The 15,140-nt window shown below is 42.0% G+C and overlaps 1 protein-coding gene across 1 annotated transcript in view; it reads left to right on the forward strand.

Annotated features, from left to right (window-relative positions):
* mei1 (meiotic double-stranded break formation protein 1) overlaps nt 1-15,140 on the forward strand; it is a 77,924-nt gene that overhangs the window by 32,859 nt on the left and 29,925 nt on the right. The window contains exons 13-21 of the mRNA XM_075454393.1: nt 12-103; nt 467-614; nt 975-1,086; nt 2,270-2,330; nt 2,981-3,075; nt 6,023-6,179; nt 9,094-9,244; nt 10,013-10,186; nt 10,834-10,965. Coding sequence (XP_075310508.1) covers nt 12-103; nt 467-614; nt 975-1,086; nt 2,270-2,330; nt 2,981-3,075; nt 6,023-6,179; nt 9,094-9,244; nt 10,013-10,186; nt 10,834-10,965 — 1,122 coding nt within the window. The remainder of the gene's footprint in view (nt 1-11; nt 104-466; nt 615-974; nt 1,087-2,269; nt 2,331-2,980; nt 3,076-6,022; nt 6,180-9,093; nt 9,245-10,012; nt 10,187-10,833; nt 10,966-15,140) is intronic.

Consider the following 15,140-nt stretch of genomic DNA (forward strand, 5'->3'; position numbering starts at 1 on the left):
CCATGTTTCAGGGGAAACTGAGGAGGTCGGATCCCAGCAGCCGGACCATTAAGTCCAAAGGATTTCTGCTACAGGCCCTGGTCTGTTTTCAGGCTGCCTGCAGGTGAGAACATGCTCAGGGAGTTGTATGGGATCATTTAGAGTTAGCCTTGGGATCACTTACTAATTTACAAAGTGCTCAGGATTATGTAACATTGTTCTTTGATGTATTTTAATGTTTAAAAAAAAAGAAACATTACTAAAGGTTTGTTTTCTCATATTAATTTGAAAAGTGTTTTAAAAGAACATGTGTTTGAAGCATTTCATTGGATTAAGTGCTATTTTGTACAAAAGTCACTTGATTAGATATTTTATCTTTAAATAGTCAGTTGAAACACTGCGTCTGAGTGTGTAGCTGTATTTCTTGTGCCTCTTGTCTCCTTGTCACTTTTAGTTGTCAGTTATTTTGTGTGCCTGCGTGTCCAAGGTTGGCTGAGGAGTGTGCGTCGGAGCCTGTCCTGATGGAGAACCCATTTACAGCTCCGTATAAACACAAAGATGGTCAGGGCCCAGTGGAATCTCTGTGTCAGTGTATGCTGCGCTGCTGCGACTCGGTCTGGATACCCACAGTTCTAGTGAGAGCTGCACACCGTCGCAGAGACAGTCAGATGATCATTTGATAAATCTATCTATCTTCTTAACCTTCTGTCTCTCTCTAACAGTTTTATTCATTTAACACTTGAGGAAATGATCAATTTCTGTGATGTCTTTTCTGAGAAATAGGTCACAGTGATTGCTGTGCAATGTCTGCTGGTTCCTCTTAATGTCTATATTGATAAGTACTCTTAACACAGCCTCTTTCTTTGTGAGTTTTGTGCACAAAAGAGCACATGTGGCTGTTGATCAGGTGCCTTTGCTGTTGTGTTATACTTGGTTGGTTCAAAAGTGTTTACAGTTTGCATTTTGTTTTTGTGTGGCATCTCTTATGTATCCAGAAGATGTGCGAGTGTGCACCCAGTGCCCAGATACTGCAGTACTTCTACTCCATCCTTTCTTCCCTGTTTACCCTTCTTCCATCTCTCATGCCTCTGTTTGCAACAAAACTAGGTGAGCTCTATAATAATGTGTAACCATAAAGAAAAGTAAGTGTCTCATCATTTGATATTACTATCATACATTATCATTCTGTTTTTGTGTAGCTGGCAGGTAGCGTGTGGCAAGATGATCAGCTTTGACTTGTGCAATAGCAGATTAATATACACTGTGTTGTGTGAAGGGCCTTTGAACAGTCCCAGTAATGCAGTATTATTACGAGAATGTGAGAAAAATATTTAAGTATGAGCGGAGCTACATCTGGTATTTATTTTTGACACAATTAGTAAGACGTTTAGTTTCACTAAAAAAATCACTAAAATCTTTGTTTTTGTGTACTTTAGAAAGAGCCTGAAACAGTTATTCTTACAGATGCTTGGCTATCAACAAATCGAGGGCTAAATGTCTTGGGAAAAAGACAAAGCCATTAAATCAAAACTCACAGCGAACACGATAATCTTCTATTATTACAGCAGAGTTGCTTCCTCCGGCATCTGGAAAAGCCAGTGTGGTGGCATTAGAAAGAAGCTTTATATTCACGCTGCAAGCAGTTATCAGAGCAGAACAGTTTCCTGCAGGAATTGTGTGGTCATCGTGTACTAAAAAAGAGCAGTTAAGTTAGCAGTTTTAAAGAGTTCCACCTTTTTTTCTCTTTTTTTTAAATTAAAGCAGGTTGCTGTCCCTCACTGAAGCAGATGAACAGCCAAGACAGATGTTTTAAAATGCTTTCTTTGCAGGTCTGCCGTCTGTGTTTCCCACTATTTCAATTACTTTCAGAACATTCTTCAAGTCTAATGCAGATTTAAAACATGCAGGTGTTTGGGATGATGAACTAAGCCTGAATCATGTGACTGTGTTACTGATGACAGCTGTCCCTTCCTCTTTTCTGCTCTTTTAAATGTCATACCATCTTCCTCTTTTAAACCTTTTGTCAAACACTTGCTTACACTGAGGTTTTGAATTTGATATGTTCCTTTTCTTTGGCGAGCATATGCATTTGAATGATTTTGTTCTGTTACGCTGGTGACAGCTGTGCCAGGAAGTGTCAAATTCTCATTAAAGCAGATACCTCCTAAATGCCAAAATGTTTGCATGGACTTCTGGTGGTCAAACGTCTGGGTCACTATGAGCTGAGGTCAATCAAATTTTTCACATATAAGGTTGTTTCTTACTGTCTTTAACATCTTTGCCCCTCTAGCCTCCTCTGGTTTCTACAGGCTGGCTGTGGAACACAAAGGCCTCTTCTGTGCAGGAAATAGGTACGAAAGTTAAACCCATCCTGAGCATCAATTAACAAAATGCTGCCGTCTGGCCATTTAACTCTGTGGATTATATGAGTTGAGCAAGAAATCGAGCTGTTAATATCATTCTCAGTCAGAGCACATTGAACGATGAGATAACACAGAGTAATGCATCCAACATTTTTCATTTATCTTTTTTATGAGAAGCCAGCCTTCTCAGCAGCGTATCTGTCTCAGAGCGATGGAGCTGCAGCTTCACTGTTAGCTCACTGTCTCTTCTTTGTGTGGTTTGTTTTGTGTTAGAGTGAGCCTGTTTGTGCTTTTGTGTATGTCCCTGTGGTCATAGATGTGGTTTGTCTTAGTAGGCCTTAGGTCTCCTGCTCTGAGCTGTACTGAAACTGAACCTGTCTACTGTGTGTGTGTGTTTCATATTTAAAAGTTAGTGAGGAAAAGCACATCCTGTCCTGTGTTTCACAGAGTTCAGTCTTCTCTGTATTGATTGGCATGATGTGTATGTGCACATGTTTTTTCTCTTTCTCTTAGCTGCCCTCATTGTTTCCTTATTTCTTTCTGCAGTTATCCTCACTCCCTTCTTTCTTTTATCTTATTTTTGTATTCTGGTCACTTTTTGTGCCTGTTGTGACTTTTCTTCTTACAAACTATTTCAGGAACCCCAATTTGAATGCATCTTGCTGTGGTTTTCTGCAGAAGCTCAGTATATGTCTGCTTTCCCTGTCAGACCCCCCTTCTCACACCAACCATGGTATGCAAAAGACACGTACACTCTTGCACTATGCGCAGAACTAAATGCAGCACCAAAAAAGTCTTGTTCCTGTTAGCTTCACAGAAATGACATTGAAGTGTTATTACAGTAGTTTATTGTTGGAAAGAAATATTAAAAGGAGAAGTGTCTCAAAGCCAGCTGGCTAAGAATCCCCACACACAAGGTCATGATGCCAAATTAAAAAGGGTTTTACGGTCACTTAGAGAAGCCTTTTTATGATAGAATAAGATGAAGTGACTCACACCCCTGTACTGTCGACATGCTGGTTGTGTGAGACGGCTTTTAATGTAACGTTTTTGTCTTTGTGTTGGACTGAAGTAAGATCTATGAAAAACAAGGGATTGAAGTCAAATGCTAAAACTCAGCGTTATTTATCCTCTTATCTTTTTCCACATTACCGTCACAGAACCTAAAATTAGACCAAAAAAAAACATCTCAGTGGAGACTGCAGTTGGTCCCAGGGGACATGTTGTGATGCTGAGTGAAATATCTCTTTGAAGTGGTGAGATGTAAGTTGTATGAGCAAGTCTATATCTGTGTGTTTGTGCTTGTTTTTGTTTTTATGACTTTGGCAGACCAAGACTCCTCTTTGCTCCATTATCACCATTTCCACCTTGTGTTTTCCTTTTTTCATTCAAAAGGGTATTTTGAATGTTGCCATTACATTTCATATTTAACTTGTTCATTTTATTATTATTTTACACTGTAATGTGCATTTTCCTCTTAGGTCTTATCAGTGTGTTCTTGATTAAATTTCTCACTGATATTTCTGATTAATCGTTGTAATTTATTGAATTTTACGTAGATGTCTCGTAATGTGAGAATGGCTCTTTTTCACTCCTCTGTTGGTGAAATCTTGGAGGTAACATTCAATCTGTTTTTTATGGACAAATTTATTTCTGTCCTGTCTGTTATCCTCCATTTCATTTTCTTCATCTGTCTGTCCTTTGCTGTGTTCCTCTCCCTCCCTCTGAGACTCTGCAGAAAGCCTTTATTCTTTCACGCCTTAGTCTTCATCTCTTTCACTGTTTCCCCTGAGGTGTGGCTGCATCAGAGACTGGAGTCCACATTTCTTTCTCTGGTTTCTCAATCATGCCACTTTTCTTACACATTTTATTCACAGTAGCCCCTCTGGACCACTTGCCATAGGTCTGTAGCTTTTTACAAATTTTCTCCCCTCCTTTCACTCCTTGATATTTATCTCTTATTCTCTTTCTGCATTTATTTAAGTATCGTTCCCTTTTTTACTTTGCCTCATTTCCTACAAACTCCTCTGAAATTTTATAACATCTATGTAGTCATGGATCAGTGACCCCTCTTCTAAACCCCTTATGCCTTCATGGTCATTCTCGTCTTTATTCTCTGGCACTGGCGCCACACACTGTATGCAGAGACTGGCAAAAATGAAAAGGGCACATTTCAGCTATTATTCATTTAGTCATTTTTTATTCCCACCCTCACAAACAACAAATGAATAATGCCTCAACAGAAAGTTACAGTGCGCTACATTGTCAGTTCTTAGTCAAACACCCCCTTTGGCATCTAAAAAGCAGCTAAAAGTGTTCTTATCTGTACAGTAGAATCTCACTGAACTACAAGCAGTTCAGTGAGGTTTTCTTGTTGGATGTGGGCTCTCTTGTAGTTGTTTCTCTTTTGATGTCTATCTACGGATTTCTGGTAATGTTTTGGTTGGTGGACTTTGTGGGTCATGCAGAACATTTAGCTTTTGGCTATTTAGGTAGTCTAGTATGAGGTATGTTAAGAATCATTAGCTTGTTGTACTAATTAATCCCCCTCTACCCTCCACTGGTGTTTTATTTACTTTCAGAATTTTCTCTGCAATTTAACTCTTTCCTCTATCAGTGAAATTTTCTCCATGTCACTGGCTTCACCAGAAGCCCAAAGCATGATTGATCCACCTCTGTGCTTCACAGATGGAGAACTGTTCAAAATACATACAAAACGTTTTGGTTGTTTCAGAAGGGCATATTGACCTGAATGTAACGGTCACACTTTAAGAAAGTACTGCTGTGTCTAACCTTGCCGCAGGTAGAGTTGTCCAGACGTTTAGTGTAGTGGCCCTCTAGTCTCTCATCTTCAACCATCTCTCTTGCAGTTTCACTTTCATTCTGTTCCCTGTATTACTATGCCCATTGTTCCGTGTGCAGTTTTAATCTTTCTCCATATTCTTAAGGGGCCTAATTAATGAAAAGCTTCTCTTTTTTTTTAGCCGTGCTGTTATTACACCTTATGGCTGCTGTAGATTGCCAGTATTGGTTTCAAGCACCCCATGACATGTGATGAGATGCAAAAACAGAAAAGCGTGGAATCAATTACAAGCTGCCTTATTAGCCGCGTTTCCATCAATGTTTTTGATTAGCTTTCAGCAGATGTGAATAAGAAAAGGTTAATGGAAAAAAACATCAGGAGAAATTAAAACAAATGCAAATCCCGTCCACCTCATCAACTGTTTCTGGTCTGAGGCAGAAAACGATTAACTGGCATGACTAACCCCCGTCTTCCCAAAAAATTCCTGAGATGAAAGTTATTTTCCCAAAAAGAGCTCTCTCCATTATCCTCAACTACTCTTTTTACTGGATTATAACCACTTGCGATGTTGCCTTTACCACCACTGTGGCAATATTTATTCGCTTCAAACCAGTTACTGGAAACTGTTCTGCATTTCAGTTTTCTTCACTAGTTAATCGAAACCTCGCTATGTTCTTTCCTCCATGAGCTTTTATAGATGTTAGTTTTGTCTTGGCTGTGGTCATAAATACAAAATTGGTGAGCGGTAGTCCTCTTTGAAAGAGTCTCAGCGCCGCTTTTGCTGCATTGTATTTTATTCCATATCTCTAAAAAAACGTGCATCGATCATCAAACTTTTTTTTTTTCCTTTTTCTTTTATTCTCCTGCTTATCCCCAGATTTTGAGGAGGCGGAAATTCTTCTGCAATGCAATCTTCCCTCAATGTGCTTTCATCTGTCATACTGGCCCTCTGTGCTGTCTGAATATGAAGAACCAAGGACCATGCAGTTCTGTCTGGTGATAATGCTTTGCCTTGCTCTGCAGCAAGGAGACAGGTAATACAGTGCACAGTATGGATAGAACAGGATAGCAACACCTTTCTCCGCTTTAATCATATTGTAGACACGCACCAACACACTTGAGATGCATACTGTTTTTCAGAGGCTTACAGTTTTGCATTTGGAAAAAAAAATTCATCATTCTTCTTGTATTCTGAGCTGGTATTTTTTATGAATCTAATGAACCAATAAATATTTCAGCATCAGTAAAAAAAAAGAAAAAAAACTTTTGCTGATGCAAATCTGAGGTGCTTGTGCGGAGTTCGGAGGCAGAATGCTTGAGTAAGAGAAGCAAGCATTGTTTGATCCAAGAGCACGGACTATTTCCCCATAGGGAGGTCCATTTGCACAGCAGCACAACACGTCTTTGATCAGAAAAGTCATTTTCTGGCTTGGTGGTGGTGAGCACCTCTGCGTAGCACTATATTAACTATGCTAAGAAATCAGTAGAAAAGAACAATGCCACCAAAGTTTTGTGGTGCAAAGGCTTCCCTATCGCTGATGATAATTATTGTGGGGAGATGCTGCCAAATGCTCTGCTTGACAAATGGACTACCGCACCCTCACATAATACATATCAAGTGCGTTTTATTGCGCTGCAATTAATTTCCTCGACTAATATAACATATTTAAATTGAATTTGAATATGCAAAAAGGTTTTATCGACATCATTTCTAAAGTAATAACTTTGGACGCGGTGTTGCAACAATGCAAGGTCAGTTGCACGTGTGTAGTTGCCATCTCAGTCACAGAGTCTGATAATACGCTTCAATCACTCATTAGTGGGACTTATATTCTGTAGTCGGTGTGAATCCACTGGATTTTACATGTCCCTGTAGCACTCTCCCTTTTCCAAGCTGCACTGCAATCATCCATAGAGGAGGCTCTTGCATACATATTTTATGTCCTCAGTTTGTTAGTCTCCTTGAAAAGTTTTCTGTCGCTTTGTCGATCCTTGGGTTGGCAATAATTCTCAGGGAAGATGGCGAAACTTCTTCATGTGGGATCTCATCGAGATTAGTAGAGATGTGGTCAGAGATTCGCTCTTTGTTTAGGGCTGAGTATGTGTGTGTTTAGGGAACGGACCTGTTAATGTTTGTCTGGGTACACATTCTAAAGGCTCGTGTATACTTCGCAGCAGTGTGTCGCAGTGAGCTTGTCGCAGACACGACACAGTTATTTTTGATTTATGCCTTGAAGCGCTGTCTGCGCTATGTTAATCCCACGCCACAACGCAAGAGGGACAATCACGAACAAGCTAGGATTGTGGGTGTTACGGTTACGGAGGTCATTCAACAATAATGGCGACTGGACGAATGCGCACTTTGATTGAGATGCAGCTGATCGATCTAGAAATAGAAGAAATATTGCTACTACTGGAGCTGGCAGAGAGGCGAAAGAATCGTCATGGTTAGCACGGTTAGCGTCAGCCGGTTAGCAAACCGGAAATACGGATAGTGTAGAGCGGATGTAGAGTTGACCAATCAGAGGCCTCCTTTCTCTCCTCCCTTCGGCGATGTCTGCGGCACTGTCTGCGGTGAGTTACAATTTTGAGGAGGTGCACCAGAGTGTCTGCGTAGTGTCTGCGTAGGGGGCGGGGGCATGTCTGCGTTAACTGCGACACACACGCAGACGACCTGGTTTCCGACCATAAAGGCTCGTGTATACTTCGCAGCAGTGTGTCGCAGTGAGCTTGTCGCAGACACGACGCAGTTATTTTTGATTTATGCCTTGAAGCGCTGTCTGCGCTATGTTAATCCCACGCCACAACGCAAGAGGGACAATCACGAACAAGCTAGGATTGTGGGTGTTACGGTTACGGAGGTCATTCACGGGCACTGTCTGCGGTGAGTAAAGCCTGATTTATGGTCGGAAACCAGGTCGTCTGCGTGTGTGTCGCAGTTAACGCAGACATGCCCCCGCCCCCTACGCAGACACTACGCAGACACTAGCTTGTTCGTGATTGTCCCTCTTGCGTTGTGGCGTGGGATTAACATAGCGCAGACAGCGCTTCAAGGCATAAATCAAAAATAACTGTGTCGTGTCTGCGACAAGCTCACTGCGACACACTGCTGCGAAGTATACACGAGCCTTTATGGTCGGAAACCAGGTCGTCTGCGTGTGTGTCGCAGTTAACGCAGACATGCCCCCGCCCCCTACGCAGACACTCTGGTGCACCTCCTCAAAATTGTAACTCACCGCAGACAGTGCCGCAGACATCGCCGAAGGGAGGAGAGAAAGGAGGCCTCTGATTGGTCAACTCTACATCCGCTCTACACTATGCGTATTTCCGGTTTGCTAACCGGCTGACGCTAACCATGCTAACCATGACGATTCTTTCGCCTCTCTGCCAGCTCCAGTAGTAGCAATATTTCTTCTATTTCTAGATCGATCAGCTGCATCTCTATCAAAGTGCGCATTCGTCCAGTCGCCATTGTTGTTGAATGACCTCCGTAACCGTAACACCCACAATCCTAGCTTGTTCGTGATTGTCCCTCTTGCGTTGTGGCGTGGGATTAACATAGCGCAGACAGCGCTTCAAGGCATAAATCAAAAATAACTGCGTCGTGTCTGTGACAAGCTCACTGCAGCACACTGCTGCGAAGTATACACGAGCCTTTACAATTTTGAGGAGGTGCACCAGAGTGTCTGCGTAGTGTCTGCATAGGGGGCGGGGGCATGTCTGCGTTAACTGCGACACACGCAGACGACCTGGTTTCCGACCATAAATCAGGCTTAAATCAGGCTTAACTGAGTGACCTTTTCATCTTTGCACTCACAGTTTGTGAGTTTGAATGTGCCTGCTGTCTGGGTTTATATAGGTTCAGATATACATGTCTGGCCACGCCTACGAGAGCTTGTTACATAAGGAACAATGTTAACGCTGTGTGTGTATATATGTGTAATCCAGGCTTCTTCCAGACCAGACCGTCTTCTCCAGAGTAGCGTGGCTGTTGCAGTCAGTGCAGGAGCAAAGCAGCTGTGCTCTTCCTTGCTGTGTTCTCCGCTCTGCCCTCTACCTGCTGGCAGTGACACAGGAAAAGAGCCCCAGTCTCGATGGGGTAATTGATCAGTTTACCAACAGAAATCAAAACGAAATGTAACTTACAAAAGTAGTATTTCAGTTATATTGTTCAACATCACAAGCAAAGTATAGATTAACTTTTGGCATGTATGATAAATGTTCATACATTTCATACATTATGTTGGTTTGACTCAATATATTGAAGACTCCACTCACTTAAGTACAGTTTATAGTACTATAAACTACCTTTTTTAGGCCTCAGATCAAAATAATCCATTTTATTTCAGCCTAATGATAGGAAAAAAGATCTAATCATTCTGTATTCTTTGACTTAGGCTTCCCGGCAAGACAGAGACAGAGAACAGCAAGTACAGGGGCTAGAGTTCTGTGTGATTTAATACGGAAAACCACTGACACGGAAGTCATGGAATACTGAGAATTAAGTCTTGACAGTTTGTGTTAATCTCTAGATACAAAGCTCATTTTGTGCTTGAGATGATTCTACAACAGCAAATAGCAAAACAAATTTAATACATTTCTTAAAGCGAAGCAAAACAAATAGTGAGTGCACCTTTATTCCAAAGAACATAGCACATACTACCTGAAAGTGCTTATTAGTGTATACTCTGCTGTATTGTAACTTAATAAGCAGTGGGTTACAGGAAACTCCCTGCTGTTCACTAAGGTTTTAAAGGGTTGTGAAACATTTTTCACTGCTGCAAGCTTTAACTCGGTTATATTTACTCCTCTAAAATGAAAAAAAGCTCTTTGGCTTCATTGGTCTTCTTTCCCTGTCATTCTCAAGGCTCCTTTAAACTACATCAGCAAAGCACTCTCCTCCTGCCAAAGCTTCTCTTCGCTCTGCTTTCGCCATCCTGCACTCCTCCACTTCATCTGTCGCTATCCGGATCTAGCAGAAAGATTTGGACCCCTCGTCTTGGAGATGTGGTTGACCAAGCAGCCCGCAGAGCAGAGCACGGTGAGGAGACCTTTCTCCAGCTGCTATCTCTGACATTGAATTCATTTGACTTAACTCATTGGCTGCCAGCCATTTTCAGTTCAGAGACACCCATACTGCCAAGTGTTTTTCAGTATTTTGACTGATTTTCCAAGACCCACAGAAAAGTGTGTCTTATGACTATGTACACACCGAAATTACCAAAAGAAAGAGTAGACTCTCTTCTTTGATCAGGAAAAAAAAGTTTGTTTCTACCATTTTCAGTCTTTTAGTAATAGACAGTAGAACATAGGTTGGTTTCACCAAAAACAGCTGTTTGACCCAAAAAATGGAGAAAACGAGCTCTTTTTTTTTTTGTGCATAGTGGCACTGCTGCCACCTAGCGAGTAATTTTGCCAGTATATTCTCTGTTTAGTGTTTACAAGCCTAAGATTTAGTGACGAACTCCGCTAGATTGTCCCCCAGCCCGCTCCGTTAAAAAACGCAATTGACGTCTATAGACGTCTTTGGCAGTGAACGTTTTTTTTTAAATTGACGTCTATAGACGTCAATGGCACCGAAAGAGTTAAACAGGGTAACTGCATTAGTGTGTTAAATTTAATTTGAACCTTCAGAAATTATAATCAGATGTGATGAAAGATAATGGTTGGATTGCTGTCCTGGTGCAGGCAGACATGCGGGAGAGGGTTGAAAGGACAGATGGCCATGCAGATCAGAGGCAGGAGCAGCAGCCAGACATGGAAACTATGGAGCTAGTGACTCTGATAGAGAAATACCCAAACGTTATACTGACCCTCTTGGTGAGATATTGAAACAATACCCAACTTTCCCACATTATTCTCATGTGTTTTACATTTCAATATTCAAGAACAATGGGCCTCATGCAAGAACATTTTCATATTTTTATTCTAAATTTCTCTTACTTTTTTCGTACAAAGGTCTCGTACGAACACGCCACGTCAGATTCAACAAACGCTCTTAACTTCGGAAAAAGTGTGTAAACGACCTGCGTAAATGATGAATGCCACCCGTGCGTATTTAAGTGCACGTGCACGAGGACAGTAAATTTGCATACTCCATGCCCAAAATGATACCATATTAGGATGTGCTTCCTCGCTCCTGTGCCAGGAAGTGTTGAGTGTTGAGTCATGAGAATGGCATCAAGGCGCAAATAGAACAACTTTAGGGGCTTTGAGTTCTGCTTTCAGAGATCCAATGAAAATCTGTCATTTTTAGCAGTGTCAGCAGTGGAATTACGGGACCTGCTAAAGTGAAGAAATGGGAAGATATTACGAGTGCTGTTTATTCAGTGTTACCTGTAGTGTCACCAAAATAAAAGAGAAATAGTTTGATATGAAAATGGCTTAAAAAAAAAACGTCTCGCCATGAGCAGGCGCTCGATGACTGCAACTAAAGCCGTGCAATCAGTTGTTGCCTCATTATGATGGCTCTTTGATGGGGTGGTTAATGAGGGGGGTCTTCTGGCACCACACCTTCTGGTCTGCCTGGGCTGCTTCAGGTAGTAGGAGACCCTCGTTCATGGCAATATTGTGCAAATCTGGCACGCCTTCTCTGGGCTATAGAGCAGTTTCGAGACACACCCACCTGGCCTTCAGCTCAGTGCGCTCCACAGCGGCACAGGTGCTGTGATGCGTATATGTGTGCAGTCTAGTGCTCTGATTATGATTGGCAGTCCAGCCACGGCATGAAAGTCCCTCTTAATTTGTACTTGTTGGACAGCGGTGTATGGGAATTTGATGTACCATGGGTGATAAACTGATGAGAGTTTCGATGACCAAGGGGAGCGCACGACTCACAGAGGACTGGGACACACCCGATCTGTCTCCAATCTCCCTCTGGAAGGTTCCTGTGGCCAAGAATCCAAGGGTGGTGAGCAATGTTCCCTCTAAGCTGCGCACCTGCGCAATCGCGCACTGCTCGCACAGTCTCAGCGCACAAGAAAATATATGCAGCGCACAAAAAAAAAAAAATCATCATAAACATGTTAATTAATATCTAATACTAGACCTAATCTAATCTAATTATTTAGACCAATAACGTGTTTTTCTGTACCATTTTTTAATGTAACGCAGTGTGACAGGTGTTCAGCCAATGATACGATACGGCTTACTTACGCTATGCAGCCAATCAGAGCATTGATGGTGCTTGCATATGTGCCCTGCCTATACGTGCCGTGCAGGTTAGCTAGCTAACAACAGTGTGGAGGAGTAAAGAGACACAATCATTTATCATGGCAAAACGAATGGGCAGCTCCAGCGCCACCGCCACATTTCTTCACCAAGCCAAAGCAAAAAAGAAATGTGGTTCTTTTAGAATGGAATGGCTGTCTGAACATGTCCAATTTAAAGAACAAGCGGTGAAACTGGGTGAGATCTTTTCCTTTTCAAGCGATAAAGGTCTTCTCTGCAAAACATGCAGCGAAGCCAAAGTAACAAGTGAACTTTCGGTGGGAAAAATGTGGACTGAATGGAAGCTGGACTACCTCAAGCGTCACATTCAGCAGAAAAGTCATTTGAAAGCTGTTGGAATTGTACGAAGACTCAAGATGGGACAGGGGATTGGTACATTACAGTGAACCCTCGTTTTTCGCGGGGGTTACGTTCCAAAAAGAACCCGTGATAGGCGAAATCCGTGAAGTAGAAACCTTTTTTTTTTTTTTTTTACAGTTATACAATGAAATACTGCATAATGCATTGAAACCAAAGAACAAAACCTTTACTGTAAAATAATCATTTTCATCATCAATACGAACTGAAAGCTTCAAATTGCGGAGATCAGCACCGCCCCACCGCGACCCGAGTCATTGGATTAGAACGGGAGAAAATGAAAAATGATTATGCAAAAAAATACAAAGTACAGTGGGACAAATAGTGACTCACGTGTATTTCACTGCTCTTCTGACTGAGCAGCTGCTGACTCCGCTCTGTAGCGTTTTTTTCTTTTAAAGCCCGTGGTGCAGGTGTGTTTTTTCAAGAGAAGAACATAGTTATCGGTAGTTGTTGTCGCTCTTTTTTCTTCTGGGCAAAAAGATTTATATATACCGACATGCCACCATCGATTATGTTTGAGAACTGTAATGAACGTGTACATGTACATATTAAACCGCAACGTTATTGACACACAGGTAGAGAAGAAGCGGAGAGACTGTTTAGCCAATCAGAATGCAGAACACAATGCACCATGCAAATCCGTGAAGCAGCGAGACCGTGAAAGGTGAACCGCGTTATAGCGAGGGTTCACTGTATTGCGGGAGAGCGCAAAAGACCGAGAGAAAAGGAACGAGCTGTCGCACAAAACAAATTCTGACCCCGAGCAAGTCAAAGTTCTCATTGACAATATTTTACTTGCCATCAAAATGAATGCATCAATGCTGTCAGTTCAACAAATCCACAATCATATGGCAAAGTATGTGAGAATACCAGAAAGCTGGCGAAGCAAAAACTATGCCTTTGAATTTGTGAATTCAATCAAAGAGATAGTGCAGAATGAGACTATGTGCAGTGTTAAAAATGCACCCTGGCATACCCTGATTGTAGATGAGAGCACAGACATATCAGTACACAAAATGCTAGTCATATATATTAAATACAGGGAGAAAAATGATGTTAACTATAAAACTGTGTTTGGTGTCATCATCCAGTTGACAGCATGCACTGCTCAGGATATTGTGCAGGCAATAACTCAGTTATACTCCAAACATGGACTGGACATGCAGAGAATCGTGATGCTGACCTCCGATGGTGCCTCAGTTATGCTAGGAAAACACAACGGAGTTGCGGCTTTGTTAAAGCACCAAATACCACACCTAACTGAACAACATTGTGTGGCCCATAGAGAAGACTTGGGCATTGATGATGCCTGGAAAAATGTACCTTTGATGCGAGATGTGGAAACTCTTCTTAGAACTGTATATTCCACTTTCTCTCGGTCCACTGTGAAGAGGGGCAAAATGGTGGATCTAGCAAAGATTCTTGATGAAGATACACTGTCATTCAGGCCTCTGAATGAAGTGCGATGGCTGTCGCGGCACCAAGCTGTCAATGCTGTTCTGAGGAACTGCACTGTGCTTGAAGAATTCTGCAAAAGAGATTTACCGACAACAGAGATCCAGTGGCAAAGTTCTGCTACCAAAAGCTGAGTGATTCAAAGTTCAAAGTTACTGTCACTGCTTTGGGAGATGTTTTGGGTGAGCTAGCACAACTCTGCCTCACTTTACAAAGACGCAACTGATGGAAGGACACTGCTTTGCTAGAGCAAAGATTGAGAAGTTGCGTTCCCAATACTTGAAGGAGAAGGATGTACAGTGGAGTGACCGTGTCAAAGAGGCAATGGGGACCTCATCAGCTGATGGCAGAAATACTGGTGAGATTACTCTTTTCATTAGTACACTCTGTGATCACATGGATGCTCGTTTTCCAGAGGATGAATTAAAGGAGTGGTCTGTATATGACATTGAAGCATTGAGCTCAGACATCAGTTTTGACTATGGATCAGCAGACATAGCCACACTGGCAAAGAAGTATGAGGCCATTCTCCACCACCCACAGTCTATGGAGGCCATTAACAGTCAATATGCTGAATTCAAGTACATAATGAAGCAAAAACTTAAACAGGGGTCAATCAGCACATTCTCAGATATGGTTGATGCCAGGGCCGCTGACAGGTTTGGCTGGGCCCGGGACAAAATTCTCTGAATGCCCCCCCCCTCTACTTTCCCAGTCTCTCATTTATTGTGGATAAACCAAAAGGATTATTTACCACTTTGCCTGGATATGGATATGGACTGAGTGGAGTTATGGCTTTCAAAATCCTACCACAATAACACTCACGCTATTTTATTCATTTAGAGCTCATAAACTGTACATTTCATCAACCATTTTTCACTTGACCAAGGGAATCATGTTAAGGGTACTTTTATTTATCGCCAGACCCGCGTGTATGTCCGCTGAACTTT

Source organism: Odontesthes bonariensis, chromosome 21 (genome assembly GCF_027942865.1).
Source record: "Odontesthes bonariensis isolate fOdoBon6 chromosome 21, fOdoBon6.hap1, whole genome shotgun sequence".
Lineage (NCBI taxonomy): Eukaryota > Metazoa > Chordata > Actinopteri > Atheriniformes > Atherinopsidae > Odontesthes > Odontesthes bonariensis.